General features: G+C 44.8%; 1 protein-coding gene and 1 long non-coding RNA gene across 8 annotated transcripts in view; both read right to left on the reverse strand.

Annotated features, from left to right (window-relative positions):
- Positions 1-795: 795 nt before the first annotated feature.
- LOC123034624 lies at positions 796-6,591 on the reverse strand. Its single transcript, XR_006416812.1, has 2 exons — positions 3,960-6,591; positions 796-1,311 (listed from the first exon to the last, which is right to left on the reverse strand). It is a non-coding gene; the product is annotated as an uncharacterized LOC123034624 (long non-coding RNA).
- A 5,053-nt stretch (positions 6,592-11,644) lies between these two features.
- Positions 11,645-17,423, reverse strand: part of TECRL (trans-2,3-enoyl-CoA reductase like) — a 63,670-nt gene continuing 57,891 nt past the window's right edge. For 4 of the 7 annotated variants that reach the window (XM_044452108.1, XM_044452086.1, XM_044452065.1 and 1 more), the window contains one exon: positions 11,645-12,426. In XM_044452108.1, the coding sequence (XP_044308043.1) occupies positions 12,336-12,426 (91 nt within the window). In that variant the 3' untranslated portion in view covers positions 11,645-12,335. Of the gene's footprint in view, positions 12,427-16,443; positions 16,681-17,423 lie in introns of all 7 variants that reach the window. The other 3 variants (XR_006416811.1, XR_006416808.1, XR_006416809.1) reach the window with 2 other exon arrangements.

The raw sequence follows: 17,423 nt of genomic DNA on the forward strand, positions 1-17,423 counted from the left end.
TCCAAACCCCTCACAGTCAACTAAATTTTGCAAATGGCCATGATGGAAGCATGAGTTCAAAATGTTTGGAACTTCAAATACTTCCTCCCACCCCACCGGCCAGGACAGGAGACAGAGGCAGAGACAGAAGGTGGCTGGGAGTAACAGGGACAAGAAGGAAAGGTACACCTTCAACAAGGGGGGCAGTAGCAGTTGAAAAGTCACAGGATTAACCTGAACCACAATTTGAGAGGGGCCAGCAGAGGGGCCAGCAGAAGGAGCAGAAGAGAGCAGAAATTCAGTTGACAACCAAACCCAATCTTCCACATGCAAAGCCACTCCTTTCTGATTATGTGAGTCTGAAACTCCTTCATAAGCAGTCTTATCCCAGTCCAATTTTAATTTGAAGGGAGCATATGCAGAATGCAGTTCTTGTAAAAAGTCTACAACTGCTGGCACAGTGAAGGGAGGCAAGGTGGAGGAAAATTGATGGGGTGATATTTAAAATTTAAAATATTTAAATTGGCCAAAAAGGGGTATGACTGACACTAGGGGAGTTGCTGTAAGCACTTGCATTGTATTCTTTCTGAGACCTTTTTTAATTTTTCTGGAAATTTTAATCTTTCAGCATTTGTTTAAATCCTTCAATGTATTTTATGTATTTGTATGCTGCTAGGTTTCACATCAGTTCTTCAATTATATACTGTAGCTTTAAATTTTTAATCTTTTATAGTGCATTTTATGTTCTGCTTTAACAGGATAAGGAGGGAGGTGCATATTGAAGGCGCCTTGTTCCATGTAAAACTCGCAAGGAAATAAGCTCACCAAGCAGGTTCTTTTATTTGTGGTTTACTGCTTCTGTTGTGGCCGGAAATGCCAAAGCCCTGGTTCTAAGGCAAAGAGCTGCATCCTTGGGCACAGGGTCTACCCTTGCTGCTCCTGTCTGGCTGTCTGCACACTGCAGCAACACCAGCCACTTCCAGCTTTTTTTGCGCATCACCTCGTCCTTTCCTTCCCTCCTCTGCGCTCTCATTCACTCTCCCCTCCTCTGTCCAACATCACCTCCTGTTAGTCTTGACCCTGCCTTTATTCTCCCTTCCCCAGTGCGGGTTTCCTTGCTCTGGCTGCCAATCCCGCGCAGCTGTGCATGTACCCGCACATTCCCACAAAGAGAGTCACATGCCTTGTTCCTCCCAAGCAGATTCCCGGCCATGCCCCTAATCTCTGGCAACTCACTGGTGGCTGCCATGGGAAGATAAGTGAGCTCCTCCACCTCCTGACATATCCTCCCTCCAAGAGGGGTTCACCATCTTCATGCACAGGCCAGGGACCCTGTTGGGAAAAGAAATTGGCATTAGCATGTTGGTTACTGTGCCTATGTTGGACTGTGAAGGCATTTTGCTGTAATGCTAAATACCAACATGGTAGCTGTGAATTGCTGTCTTTCATTCTATTCAACCCTTTTAGTGGAGCATGGTCAGTGACCAACGTAAATGGGGTGCCCCAGAGATAGTGTCTCAGCACTAGGACAGCCCTTTTGATGGCCAGAGGCTTCCTCTCAATAGTGGAATATTGATGCCCTCACAGCTCCAGCTTGCTGCTTAAGTAGAGCACCAGGTGCTCAGCCGTCCCTTCCCCCTGGGTCAGAATGGCCCCCAAGTCCACAGTTGAGGGGTCAGTCTGTAGAATAAAATCCCAGGAGAAATCTGGAGACTGCAAAACAGGTTGACTGAGGAGGCAGGTTTGCAGATCCTGAAAGGCCTGCTCCATTTCCCTAGACCATTCTAGTGCATGTTTCTATTTCTTTTTTAATTGCACCTGCTAGAGGGGCCACTTTGGAGAAAAAATGGGGAATGAATCACCGGTAGTAACTGGCAAGCCCAAGGAACTGTTGTATCACCTGTTTTGTGCAAGGCCATGGCCATTAGTTTAACTTTTCAACTTTATCTGACAGGAACCGTGTTTGGCCTCACCCTACACTGTACCCCAAGTACTGGACTGCTGGGTGACCTATATTGCATTTACTCAGGTTAGCTGTCAAGCCCTCTAGTGTTAAAGCAGTTAATACTTGCTGGAGGTGATCTAGGTGTTTCTCCCAAGTGCTACTCAATACCACAATATTGTTGATATAGGCAGCCACACAATGGGACAAGTGTCCCAAAGCTTTGTCCATAAGCTGCTGAAAGGTGACAGCCACCCAAAGGACATATACTTAAATTAAAATAGCCCCATGGGGTAGCACACCACTGACAAAACTAATAACTTCATAAAAGGTATAGTCCATGTTCTGCCAAAGGCAGGGGCTCTTTCGGATTTGGAGGCAAAGAACACACCGGTAGGTGAAGGAAAAGCAATGCTTTATTTAAACAATGATAGTATCTGCAGGCAAACAAAATAGCATTTATAGTGTACAAGAGTATCTTCTCCCCTTCAGCTGCCAGGAGCCCCAGTTGGGCAGCAAGAGAGACCCCAGGCCATCAATCACACAGCATCCAAACATAGGTCCTCAACCCTCTGGTTTTATCCCCAAAGCTAGGTATCTTAATGGAGTAATTGAGTACATTTGGTTCACAAACCTCCATTCCACTTATGCCCAGCACCTGGCCCCTGAGCCAACACTGGGGTAAACAACTCCAGTTAGCTAATCTAGGATCCTCCCGAATGCTCTACACTTGGGACACAGCACTCCCTTCTGGCAACTTCGTATAAAGAAAATTTATATAAAATGTTTTATAGATGGTATTTGTCACCAAGTCGATTAGCTGTTTCCAAATATGTCAAATGGATGTTGGAAGTATAAACATGATGTGGGTACTTTTTACCATATGTGGTGGACCTATGAATGTGTGAAAAAGTATTGGATTAAAATACATAAATGGCTTGAGGAAATGCTACAAAAACTCTTAGCTTTTAAACCTGAAATTTTCTTGTTAGGCATTATACCAGAAAATATTAGCAAATAAGAAATGTATTTGATGCTGCATTTAATCACAGCGGCGAGGATTGCATTCGCTCAACACTGGAAAAGTGAGGAATTACCCACTGAGGAACTGATTTTAAAAAAGATTCTGGACTGTGCAGAAATGGACAGATTGACTCTATTACTGAAAGAGAAAGAAGATACTGTCTTCTATCAAACTTGGGACCTTTTTTATGATTGGCTGGAGAAACAGGACTTGGCTTAGATTTAAAGATGTTTTTAAATTTTCATAAATTGATTTAATATGATTACAGAATGTTAAAAAGATATGTTATAGGGGGGTGACCCAGTACATCCGATGTAGTTGATGATTGATGTTTTTAGTTTTTTGGTTTAAAATTTTTTAAAATAAAAATCTTTATAAAAAAATTAAAATGCAGTTGAAATAAAAAGGTCTTAGCCTGGCAGCAAAAAGAACATAGCAAGGGCTCTAAGTGAACCGCTCTGGTGAGCTCTTTCCAAAATCTGAGTGTTGCTCCAGAAAAGGCCTTCTTCTTGTCACTACCCTCCTTATTTTCTGAGGCAAGGGCTCCCTCAGAAGGGCCTCAGATGCAGATCAAAGGTGCCAGGTAGGTTTGTATGGGAAGAGGTGCTTCTTTAGATACCCTGGCCACAAGTCATTTAGGACTTTAAGCGCTAGTGGACCCAGACTTCAATGGGGAGCCAGTGGAGATGGTAGAGGACTGGCTTTATCTGATCATATCTTCCAGTCCTCATTAACAGTCTAGCTACCCTATTCTGCACCAATTGAAGTTTCCAGATCATCTTCAAGGAAATCCCCACATAGTGCACATTACAATAATCAAGGCAAGAGGTTACCAGTGCATGGATAATTGTTGCCAGGTCCTGTCTGTCCAGCGCTCCTGACCACCAAATCCACCTGGAATTCCAGGGATAATTCTGGGTCCAGGAGCAACCCCAAGCTGCAAATGTCCTTTTGGGGGAGGGTGACCCCATCCAGAACAGGCAAGATGTCACCCATCTGAACAGACACACTCACCACCAACAGTATCTCCATCTTATCTGGATTAAGTTTCAGTTTATTAGCCCTCATCCAATCCATTAACAAAGCCAGACCTCTATTCAGAGCATCCACTGCCGCACCTGCACCTGATAAAAAAGAAAGGTAAAGCTGAGTTTCATCAGCATACTAATGACAACTCAGCCCACACTGTCTGATAACCTCACCCAGCCATTTCATGTAGATGTTAAAGAGCATGGGGGATTAAATAGAGCCCTGCAGAACTCCATAGCATAAATACCATGGTGCAGAGCAATAATCCCCCAACACTACCTTCTGGACATGGCCAAGTCAAGTAGGAGTGGAATCACTGCAAAGCAGTGACCCCTGCTCCCAATTTAACTAACCTGTCCAGAAGGATACCATGGTCAATGATACTGAAACCTGCTGAGAGGTCCAGGAGAACCAATAGGGTTGCACTCACCCTGTCTCTCTCCCAGCACAGGTCATCCCATAGAGCACCAATGCAGTTTCCATCCTGAATCCTGATCGAAATGGATCAAGATGGTCTGTTTCATCCAAGAGTATCTGGAGCTGGCCAGCCACCACCCACTGAAACTCCTTGCCCAGGAGGGGAATATTAGCAGCTGGTTCACATCCTCTGGGTCCAAGTTGGCCTTCTTCAGGAGTGGTCTAATAATGGCCCCTTTCAATGAGGCTGGGACTACTCCCTCTCTTAAAGAGGAACTCACAGTCTCCAGGACCTGGGGCGCACCTCCTCAGTACCTTGCATAACCAGTCATGATGGGTAAGGGAGTTTGCTAAACTAACTGTTCCTTCCACAATCCAGGTGCTGCAAGCAAGAAAACTCAATCTTATGTCCCCATCTTCTGCATCTCAAAAGGCATGCAAAGGAACCTACCTGTTCAGATTGCTCCATCCCAAACCATTTGGAAGTTTAATTCCTCAGTTTTAAAATGAACCTTGAAAAAGATCACAGCCTACAGCACTTTCTTATAATATATTGCTTCTACTCTTCTAATGGCTTAAAAATCATTAATTATAATGAAAATGTAAGTTGCCCAGATGCTATTTTTTAAAAAATAGTGAACATGGAATTTCCTGTGTAATGAAATTGCAGCTGCTGTAGCAGACACAGTAATTTTGTTGAGAGGAACATTCTGTTATTCTGGATCTTTAAATATTTAAAAATCTCTATGTGACTATTTTTACTAAGTACACAAGTTAAAAACAATTGAGCAAAAATAGCAATCATTAAGCCTGGAAATGTTGAAGCTCATCAGGTAGTATATAGGGTTCACATTCAAATTCTTCTCTTCAGGATATGAAATCGGGGACTTTGAAAGTTACAATAAATCTCCAGCTATCTCAAAATAAGGTCCCTGGCCTCTCCTTTGGCCCATCTCTGAATCAGCACAGGACTTGGCCTAGAGAGTAATCATTCTGTTGTAAAAAAATAAATAAATAAACTGGGCTCTTGATACCTACAGTGGCAGGAGCCCAATATCGTCGTCCTCCCCAACCATAGCCTCCCCTTAAGAGACCTTCCTCACAAACACCTCAAAGTGAAGCCAGTTCCACCCTATTATTTGTCCATAGACCAGACTAGGAACAATTCCCACTTTACAAAACAACATTTGCCCTTGCACCTCCACTTTTGCCCATCAGGTGGCATAAGGTTAGGGTTTGACACCCCCATGAATGCATTGCCCCTGCAGTATCTCATTCAGGGGACTACCACCTGCTTCTTGTACTAGAGTGCGACTAAGCCCTTCAACCTCCCTGCCATTCCTTTGGTCCTTCACCCACCAGGCCCATTTGGGCAGAAAATCTACCTGGGCTGATAGTCAAACCTCCACATAATTGCTTTCCATGAGGGGGCACTCTCATCTTATGTGCCCTTCTTTCCCTGTGTAAAGCAAACAAAGGGCCTGGCCCCTGCCCCTTTGGGTCTTCTGGCCTTTACCTGAGGGGGTGGGGGAGCTGCCACATCCTGCCCAAGGGGCTAGACCCCTTGATCCCTATTAATTGGCCCAGGCTGGCATATCCGCCCATGTCATTCTATCCAATCATCTACCTACTCCCCCGGTTTAAGGAATCAGACCCCCTTCCTGGTCCCCACCTCCAAACAAAGCCTTCCCCATTCTTTGGTCACTTAGTGGTGAGGGACGTCCTCTCAAAAGGGTTTGGGATTGTCCTCTGGAGTCATCTTCAATATGCACACAGGGGCTTCCCCTCTCCTGCATACCTCTGTGGAGGTGCTGCCTTCAGTCTCCAACTGGGATGGGCATAAACCCCCCACCATTTGCTGCATTAACATGCTCTGATTCTGCAGTTGAGCATTAAGCACCTGCTCCATTAACTGTGTTTGTTGGGAGGCTAACTTCTGGAGCAGGCACTGCTGTTCCATTCCCTGTGTCCTGCCTGCATTCTCCACCAGTGTGATGCAGTAAGGGAGAAGGGGGATGTAAAACCACACCCTGCCTCATTGCTTCCATCACTACAAACAGTCTTAGCCAGTAGTGCAATGCTTTCAGTGCAATCCTATTGAGCCTATTATACTATGTCCTGCATTCTGGCATGATCCTAGTCTTCTTTGAGACAGCCTTTCAGGTATTCTACAAGTGCTTACATATCTCCCCTCAGTCTCCTCTTCCCAAGGCTAAACATGCCCAGTTCTATCAGTCCCTCCTCACAGGACTTTGTTTCCAGTCCCAATTATCTTTGATGCTCTTCTCTGAACCCTTTCCAGTTTATCTGAATCTTTCTTAAAGTGTGGAACCAAGAACTAGACACAGTACTCAAGATGGGACCTAACTAGTACCAAATGGAGAGAAAGCAGCAACATACATGAGGTACCACCACCAAATATGTGGTACAGACTTGGCTTTGCAAAGTTGTTGTTGTTAGTCGTGAAGTCGTGTCTGACCCATTGCAACCCCATGGACAACATTTCTCCAGGCCTTCCTGTCCTCCACCATCCCCCGAAGTCCACTTAAGCTCACACCAACTGCTTCAGTGACTCCAGTGCCAGGAGAAATATCAACAACCTCAGATATGCAGATGATACCACTCTAATGGCAGAAAGTGAAGAGGAACTTGGTGAGTGCAAAGTGAAGGAGGAGAGCGCAAAAGTTCAACATTAAGAAAACTAAGATCATGGCATCTGGTCCTATCAGTTCGTGGCAAATAGATGGGGAAGAAATGGAGGTAGTGACAGATTTTACTTTCCTGGGCTCCAAGATCACCACAGATGGGGACTGCAGCCAAGAAATTAAGAGATGCTTGCTCCTGGGGAGGAAAGCTATAGCAAATCTAGACAGCATACTAAAAAGCAGAGACATCACCCTGCCAACAAAGGTGCGTATAGTCAAGGCTATGGTTTTCCCAGTTGCAATGTATGGCTGTGAAAGCTGGACCATAAGGAAGGCTGCATGCCAGAGGATTGAGGCCTTTGAATTGTGGTGCTGGGGGAGACTCCCGCGAGTCCCTTGAACCGCAAGGCAATCAAACCAGTCAGTCCTAAAGGAGATGAACCCTGACTGCTCTTTAGAAGGCCAGATCCTGAAGATGAAACTCAAACACTTTGGCCACCTAATGAGAAGGAAGGACTCACTGAAGAAGAACCTAATGCTGGGAACAATAGATGGCAAAAGAATAAGGGGACAGCAGAGAATGAGGTGGCTAGATGGAGTCACTGAAGCAGTCGGCATGAGCTTAAGTGGACTCCGAGGTATGGTGGAGGACAGAAAAGCCTGGAGGAATGTTGTCCATGGGGTCATGAAGGGTCGGACACGACTTTGCAACTAGCAACAAAAACAACAACCAATTTATTTTGCATACATATTTATTACATTAATGTTATGCATTATCAATACTTCAGGGGGGAAATTTTCCTATAATTTAATCAGGTTCTTATCTTCACTTTAAATCTCAAAAGATTTTCCAGTACATGTATATTCTCTAATAATTTATGTTCAAAGAGTGACGCCTAGAGGCTACCAGTTTTTATACTTTTTAAAAAAACAGCATGTGCAATCCTGTGCATGTACTGGTTGACTGCAGGCTGAACATGAGTCAGCAGTGTGATGCAGTAGTCAAGAGGGCGAATGCCACCCTTGGTTGCATAGCCAGAAGTGTGGCTTCTAGAGTATTCAGTTTTGGGCCCCTCATTACAGAAAGGATATAGTCAGATTAGAGGCAGTGCAGCATAGGGCCACAAGGTTGGTGGACAGTTTGCAGGGGATGCTGTATGAGGCGAGGCTGAGGGAACTGGGTCTCTTCAGCCTGGAGAAAAGGAGACTTAGAGGGGATCTGTTGGCAACATACAGGTATGTGAGGGGATGTCACATGGAGATGGGTAGAGACCTGTTCTCCCCTGCAGAGGAAGGCAGGACGCGCTCCAACGGAGTAAAGCTCAGGGAACCAAGGTTCCATTTAGATGCCAGGAAGCACTTCCTGACAGTTATGACCCTGAGGGAATGGAATGGGCTTCCATGAGAGGTCGTTGAGGCCCCATTGGTGCCGGTGTTCAAAGATAGCCTGGACATGCACATGGTGGGCATGTTGTGAGCAGAGCTGGCTGGAGCTGGGGATCAGACTAGATGGCCTGGGAGACCCCTTCTGACTCGCTCTGTTTGTATGTTTCTATGTCCTACAGCTTCCAGCATTCTTCAGCCAACCATGTGAGTTGTAGGAACTTCTTTTGTGTAAACATGCACAAGAATGTGCTCATATTAATTTATTTCTCCCTTTAAGCTAACTCCCCCTGTGTCTGTTATATATGTCCTGAAAATATTCAGGTTTCTTTGGAACTAGCGGGAAGATAGACAAGACATTGATCCTGCCATTTACAGAACCATCCAGGGGTGGGCTTTGGTTTACATTTCAATCAACACTCAGCAAGGGTTATATTAAGCTGCACTGATTTTTTCCCAAGTGAGTGTGTATACGTAGCTTCCTTCCCCAATCTGTCACCCTCTAGATGTTTTCAGTTACATCATTCAGGATTTCTGACCACTAGCCATGCTGACTAGAGCTAACGGGAGCTAAAATCCACATCAGAAGAGTATCTGGTTAGGAAAGGCTGGTTGCTCAGAAGCCCTCAAATTTCCAAGATTCCTATGCCCTGCCATACTGAAGGTAGTAAAGCAGAAAGAGGAGCAGATGTGATCTTAACCTCCCTGTCCTGTGTCTTCCACAATTTTCACTAGGATTTTCACCCATCTAGTAAGGGTGCTTCTTAATACAAGCGGAGCAGGGTAGAGGAGGTTCAGGATATCTCATGTCTTGGTCTCTTCAGTCTCCTTGCAACTTGCCCACTGGAACAACCCCTTTCCTTTTCCTCCAAGGTCACTTTTCCAACCTCAGTTAGTGTCATTCTATGTGAGCTGAAAGCAGGAGGATCTGAGTTCCAAAGTTCTAATGGATTTTTGAACCATCCCATGGAATGTTTGCCCATGGACCTTAAGTTGCTCATTCTGTTAATCATACATTTACAGGCTATTTTAACATTTGTACCCTACTTCTCAAAACATCTTTTTTTCCAGAGTAAATAACAGAATTAGAATAAAATTATAAAATCAAGAGTGAAACAATACAATAAATCAAGTAGCACAAGTATCAAAGTGACAAAAAGCTTGGAAAAATAAAAAGGTCTTCCTCTGCTTTTGAAAGGGCATAGCTGTGCTAATTGTGGCTCCTTTCTTGATACTTCTCTTTGTCTGGGAATGCCAAATGCCCATTATAGGTGGCCATTTCCCACTTTGTTGAGGAAACAAGTAAGGAACCCCCAAGTCTGTCAAAATTGAGTTGGGTTCAGAAAGTAGATCCCTCTGTTGAGGTGAGTATACAGGAACAGTTCCTGCCAGTCATATCTGCTAGTAAGGGATAATTCTGAATGCTTTTGTAAAAAGAGTAAAATCTATGACAATGCCAGGCTGCACCAGGGTAGATATTTTATAAGAATATGATCCTTTTGCAGCTTGACTAAAACTTGGATTCCATTTTTTAAATTTCTTCTTTATATTTTAACAAGGTCAAGTTGGCCTATTTATACACTGCTTCAGAGCAGGGCAATCGCAAGGTTCGCTTTTTAAAATTTTACCACAGAAGTTTGAGCAAATCTAATCAGGATCCGTGGTTGTACTCCAAAAGAAGCCAGTTGGTGGTTGGTTGATTGGCACATGTTCAGCATTTCTACAAGTCAACAAATGCTTGTAAGTGTAAGATTATTATCTCCACTACTCTTCAGCAGCTCTCATGTTTTAAATGAACAATGCAACCCAACCTTTGTGATATGAGCACTCCTTGCTGTGACAGGAGGGAGGAGATGCTGCCAGATGCCATCCAAGCATCAGAAGGCTGAGGTCACCCACTATAAGGCCAACAGTTTCCAGCTGCAATACAGACACCTTCAGGATGTTTGGGATACTGAGCTATTTCTTCCCATTTTCCTGTTTGAACCATGAAGAGCTCATGGCAGCAGGTCAGTCTGCTCCCATCATTCAGGCCCCTCCTGAGCTTTATATTCCATGGAGGAGCAGTAAACATGCTAGCATATTTCTTATAAACCCAACAAGGCTGAGGCCTCATCCTACAAGATTAGCATCTGTCTTCATTGCCATGATTTCCAAGAAGTAAATTAGTAACTAAAAAGTTATTCCTGAATTGCTTCTTTTCTTCCTCATTCCAATCCCTTTTCCTTTTGTGCTAAGTCCTTCAGATTGAAAGCCAGAGGGGAGAAAGTGCTTTACCACTGGTAAGTCACTTTAGCAAAGTTTTTAGCTGAAGAACAGAATAACATTTTATTAATAATATAATACCAACTTTATTCATTTTGGTACATGCATATAGTAAGCATGTCATGAGCGGAGTTGGCTGGAGCCAGGGGTCAGACTAGATGGCCCAGGAGACCCCTTCTGACTCACTCTATTTCTATGTTTCTATGCTTTTATTTACCAAGTTTTTAAATGTTAGTTTGTATAAATATATATTATCTATTGTATTTTAAATTAAGTACTGTTACCTAGTTTTAATGTTTTAATACATTAAAATATATTAATTTATATTTTAAGATGTTTTTGTACACCATCTCCAGATTTTTTAAAAATATAAGATGGTATAGAAAATTTTTAATAAATACACATTTAAAGAAATGCATAAATGTAGTACAAATGTCATATACTTGATATTATTTTATTTCAAGAAGTTCTCTTATCTCTGCACTGAGGGTCCATCGCAACTTGTAGCACTGTTCAAGCAAGCAGTGTCCAGAATATGTATAGTGCTTATAGAAGTTGTGAATGAGCATGGAAAATTCCATGCTGTTTTCCAAAAATAGCATTTTTATTTAAAACAACATCCATACAATTTAAAGAACACATTTTATAAGAAAGCAAACAATGAACATTGCTAAATGCTAGGGACCTGATTGTTCTATGTTAAGTCAGTCCTCAATCCATTGGACAATAACATGATTTACTTGGACTACAGGAAAGCTATGGACTGAATTCATATAAATTAAAAAGTCTAATTTCATAATAACTTAACAACAAAAGCACATTTAATCTTAATTGCCATTTAATTACTTAGACAAAACTTTTAGTGCCTACTCATTTATTGAAAAGTTATCTAATCAGAAGAGGCAATTAATCCCATAACCACAAGAAAACAAGAAATTCTTAATCAATTCAAGGAAGGCCTTTGCTTCAATTGTTTTATTAAAGTAAATAATAAAAGTAATTGTCCAACCCATTGTAATTTTTAGGCCATTAGTATGCATTTGCAGTTCTGAGGTCCAGTAATTACCAAAGCTACATGCAGTGTGACCCAATGCACAAATCAAAAGTAAATTCCACTTACTTCATTGAGAGTTGCGCCTAAATAAGTATGCATCATATTCCATTCTTCTTTGTATAACTTGTATTAATAATTGCAAAAGCAATTACCAATATGATATAGAGCTTTGCCAGCATCATATACTCTGGGTTGTAGTTTCTCCATTTCCTTTAATTTATTTCATTTCTTTACTGTCCAAAAGCCAAAATTCTCTGGGCAGTTAAAAATTCAGGCAGTAAATAGTATTTCCCAGCGCAGATCTTTTTGAGCTGGAAATACTAAAGAATGAATCTGTAACATGTTGTATGTAAAGACATGCTCTCACACTCGGCTATAGTTTACCTGAATTAGTTCTTTGGAACTTGGCCCTGATACTCCCATCTTTTTAATATAAAAAAGATGTGGTTACGTTTGAAATGAGTGGTCTGTTCTACTGTACTCTCTTACATAGCTGAATGAACCTAATTACTTTGCTTTCAACTTTCAAGGAGGATAGCCTTGAGCCTCCTCTCTTCTGTTTACAGTACAAATGGAATCAAAGCTGTTTTTCTCCAACTATACATAGTACACCTCTTCAGGTAGAGTTGGTGCTTCTTCCGGGCCCACTGTGCCATCTGGATTGCCATCAGTAATGCAAAAACACCAACTGCAGAAAAGAAAATACATAGCTGGTCTTTAACTTTCAACTGCAACATGACCAACCAGCCATTCTAGCCACAAGCCCTGCAATGGTGTGAGGAAACTGTGGCCCTCATGAACTACATAATCTGTGGCCAATGGTCAAGTATGCTGGGCTGGTGGTGGTTGAAGGCCAAACATATGTGAAGGGCTAAACATTTCTCCCCTCTGCCCCTGCTCCACGTAATGAAGACAATATAGGACATTGCTTACTATGTTTATTGTATGACAGAGTTTTCCCCATACCAGAGTTTTCCCCAATGTACTTGAACAACAGCCAAAGAGAGTATTTTAACAGCATCATTTGAAGTTGCACCTTTTCAGTGGGTTGAAGACTGACTCTACACATTACTGCATGTGTAACTTGTTGTAGCATAAAACTGCTTGGAATACCTAAAGTTTGAACTGGCTTCAGTTGCCTTCCATGTCTGTCACAAGCTAATGAATGGCTTATTAGCCTGCACTCAGCAGCTGCAAGTTTTTTTTGGATCGTGTCATGGCAGCAACATCTGGGAGAGTGTGGAGACATTGGCCAGGGAACTGGTGAAGGCAAAGTAGGAGCTTGGGTGGAGGAAGGGGGAGGGGGCAGGAGCAGTGGAGACAAAGGGAGGCAAGGCCAGAGAGGCCCAGGAGGAAGCACAGGGGGTGGAACCAGCAGCCTCTGAGGCTTATTAGGCCACACTCAGCTATTAGCAGCAGACTGCCCAGAGACTCTCTTCCCCTAGGCCATTGTTGTTGCTGTTTTGTTTGTTCTGTTTTTCTTGTACTATTCTGCCTGAGAGAAATAGGTGAGGGGTGGCCTATGTCAGGCCAGGAGGCAGCCATGATAGGAACCACAGGTGTTGCTGTCTTTGCCTTTCTCCCTCAAAAGCAAAGGGTGTGCCATGTTTGCCTTTCTCCCTCAAAAGCAGCAGGGATACACTTGCACTAGGTACAAGCTGGTGTCCCTATTAGAGGAGAAGATGAGGAGACTGGAGGCCGAGAGAGCTTTCCAGGCCAACTGGGAGCAGCCCCCTTCCAGGCAGAAGGATGAGGGAGGGGCCAAGTGGAAAACAGCCGGGGAGACATGGAGGCATGTCACCCACAGGAGGAGAAGGCCAACCTAGAGCTGGTAAATAGGTGGGGGGGGTCATGATGACCTGGGGGACCAACCAGTTTGGAAACTCCAGCCTGGAGCCAGATGCAGCCAGGGGTGTGCTGCAGGAATGGCAAGGGCCAATATATGGCCATCTTTTCCCACAACCACTGGGAAAAGATGGTGCCGGGTGATTGTCACTGGGGACTCCCTGCTATGGGGTATTGAGGTGGCAGTATGCCCCCCTGACCCTGAGACAAAGGAAGTCTGCTGCCAGGCACACACATACAGCATGTGACAGACAGACTGGGGTGTCTTCTTCCTTCAGGGGGTCACCAGCCACTTCTGGTGATCCACATAGGGAGAAACAACATGGCCAGGCAGGGGGTGGGCAGGTTCGCAAATGAATTTGAAGCTCTGGGCAAGGACCTAAAAGCCCAGTCCCAGATGATGGATGCCAACAACAGACAGACAGACCAAGTCCCACCTTACCTGTTCAGGTACTATATGACTATGGTGTTGTCTGTGGCTATCTGAACATGGCATCCTTTCAAGGAAACCTAGAAGGAGACAGGTGTCTTGTGCACTGCCAGAATCTCAAGGAGGTTGAAGTGGAGGTGCAACTTGTGCCAGTCCCAGAGGCCCTGTGCACACATGTTGGACAGCACATGGTGGGCATGTCGTGAGCGGAGCCAGCTGGAGCAGGGGGTCAGACTAGGTGGCCCGGGAGACCCCTTCTGACTCGCTCTGTTTCTGTGTTTCTATGTTGTCACAGTGTGCACCCCAGCCTGTGTTTGAGGCATCTGTCATGACTGTGATGGAAGGTCCTGGTGGGGAGAAGGGAACTCTGGTGGTGAGGTTGTCCATGATGCCCCACCATCAAGGGGACTGCCTGACACCAAGAGGCAGGGAAAGAGGAGTGATGTGTGGATCTTAGTCTGCACAAAGGCTTCCATGAAACAGAGCTGGAGGGGCCTCATTCTTAAGTGAGCTAGTTGCAGCACCAACATCGTGACAGCCATGAGGCCTAGGAGCCTCTGGATGATGTAAGGCTCCTAGACCTCACATGAGGTACAGTCCTGACAGACGTGGTCAGTAAGGTATCTCTGCTCATGGTTGTGGAAGGAATGCCTTGATGGGAATGGAGTCCAGGCGAGTCCCTATGAACAGGATGGACTGTGTAGGGGAGAAAACAGATTTATTATTGTTGATGAGGAGTCCCAAGTCCTGCAGAAGACTGCACACAGTGTGCATCCCTTCCGGAGGTTGTCTCTGGAGGGGGCTGCCAGGATAGGAACACCTGGAAACCCTGAAGCCTGAGGTGGACACAGACCACTGTCTTGCATTTAATAAAGATGCAGGGGGTGGTGGCAAGGCTGGAGAATTGGAAAGTTTCCTGGTGAATCTGAAAATGAAGGAAACGCCAATAGGCCTGATGGACCGTGAAGTGGAAGTAGGCATCCTTGAGGTTGATGGAGGTGAACCAGTTCCCGTATCTAAGCAGGGGGAGGATGCTCTGCAAGGTAATAATCCTGAAATTTTTAGGAATGATGAATTTGTTCACACCCCTGAAGTTCAGGATCAGCCTGAGGCTTCCATCACATTTGAGTATGGTGAAAGAAAGAGAGTAGAAGTCTTTATTGCTCCCTTGGACAATAAGGCCTTCCCCTCCACCATCAGTGTCAGAGAGAATTGAGGGATCTTGATGTGTCCTAGTGGTAGAAGGGGGTTAACCGCTATCCTGTATTCCCGCCATGTGATAGATAGAACCCAGAGTCAGAGGTTATGTCCTCCCATGCTGGGAGGAGCACCGCCAGATGGTTGGTGAAACTTTGGGCGTGTGGTAGGACAAATAAGGTGGGGCTGCCTGGACCTGGACATCAGCACCTACACCTGTTCTCTTGGCACTTGGGCAGAAGCCTTTGGTGGGGCTGGACATTACACCTCTTGGAGAGAGACACTGTCATACCCTGAACAGACAGTCCAGGAAAGGGTGGTGGGTGGAGCCTGAGGGGGTCTCCCACCCCTTACTCTGCTGCAGTTCATGTGAGAACCCTATGTGCCTGGCAATGGTGCAGGTCTTATGGAAAGAGTCCATATTCTTGCCTGTGCAAGCATTAAAGAGTCCTTCCCTGTCAAAAGGTATGTCCTCTGTGCAGGCCCACAGAATGCAGCTAGGCATGGCAATGGATTGCAACAGTCAATATAGTGCCTGGTTGCTTCACTTTGGAATCTGGACAATTTCTCTGCCTCAGTCTGGACGAGGTGAGCAGCATTGTAGAGGTCATCAGGTAGGTGCTCTGCCATGGACCCCATCTTTTCCAAAAGGAAAAACTGATAGCTGGCCATGGTGGCCTTGTAATTGGACATGCAGAGGCTGAGTGAGGCTTCCTAGTTAGGCTGTCTCGGCAGTGACCCTCCTTATCCACTGGTGTTAAATGGTTCTGCTAGGAGGTCCCTTGCATTGACTCCATTATATTGGAGTTGGATCTGGGATGCTGATGGAGGAAGGGAAGCAACTTGTCTGTCACCTGGTAGGTGGACTCAATCCTCCTAAACATGGCCAGAGCCACTGCTGGGGAGTTCCAGGATTGATGCACTGTATGTAGCAGGGCTGGGAGGAAGGGATGGAGATGGGGTCAGGTTGCCTGAGGCCAGAGCATAAAAGGGGTCAGCCTCAGGCTTGGATGGTTGGGATGCCTGGAGGCCCAAGTCATCTGCCATGTGGAGGACCAAATCCATAAAATGTCCCCTCACCTCAGGTGGTGAAGCTAGGTTCTGATCCTGAGCCAGAGCATCAGGGAACTGCAGTAAGAAGCCTGGAGAGCCAGAACAGCTTGATATGCAGGGAGCCTGTGATCTGACTCCCTGGATGATGTGCATTAGCAGCTGGGCACAAAGAGTCCTCACCAGTGAGTGGTGTGCTCATGGCTGGTAGGGACTGCAGAAGTGGTGGTTGATGGAGCTTGGGTCCTGGTCGTGCCTGGACAGAAGACCTTGATTCAACCCCATGTTGGGTCAGTGATGGTGATAGCAATGGTGAGAACTTCCAGTTGGCGTTGTGACGAGATGGCTGTGAAGAGCGGGGGCTCCCGTTATCACACCGGTATCTGTTCGGAAGTGATCCGTGGGAGGCTCATCCAAGCCCTGTTGGGGCAAAGATTAGATTGTCCGAGCAGTCTTCAGGTTGGTGTGGGGCAGCGGCTCTGCATTTACTGGAAGAAATTCGGGCTTTTCTCAACCGAACAGCACAGGGGAGACATCAGCTCCCTGCAAGTCATAGACAACTGGATAATAGCATAGAAGAATAGCTAGAAGTTCATTGGACCTGCTGAGTGAGCTTTTTTTTTTTTTCCCTTCAATACTACCCGTGAAAAAGCTGCAGCTGTTACTAATTGGCATAAAGAAGAAAGGAAAGCGCCTTTGATGGAGGGAGGAATCCCACCCCCCCATGGAGTTCTCAGCGGCAACTGATATGTGGGAGAGGAATTGAGGCTTTTTTGGAAAGTTTGAGGCTGAAGAGAAAGACCTCTTTTTTCTAACCTCCCCAAGGGTGAAGAATCAAAATAAATAATTACTGTGGAATTAAGTGACAGGACAAAATTTAATTGCGGAGCAGCCTTTTTTTTTTTTTTTTGGATTCTGTTTCTTCGTTGTTACAGTCCATCTTGAAAATAATTCTTGTGCCAAGAATTCTTTTGCCAAGAAAAACAAACCTGCATTTTGTTGTTGTTGTTGTTGTGACGTCATTTAAAAAGACAAAATAGCCCTTTGCTGCCACCCTGTGGCTATTGGATTTATAGCAAGTTCCTTCTCTCTCTCTCTCTCTTTTCTCTTCTCTATTTCTCTGCTGTTGTCTTGTAATTTTTGGCAAAAAATTACTATCATCA

The sequence above is a fragment of the Varanus komodoensis genome, unplaced genomic scaffold (genome assembly GCF_004798865.1).
Source record: "Varanus komodoensis strain SLA01 unplaced genomic scaffold, ASM479886v1 scaffold10, whole genome shotgun sequence".
Taxonomy (NCBI): domain Eukaryota; kingdom Metazoa; phylum Chordata; class Lepidosauria; order Squamata; family Varanidae; genus Varanus; species Varanus komodoensis.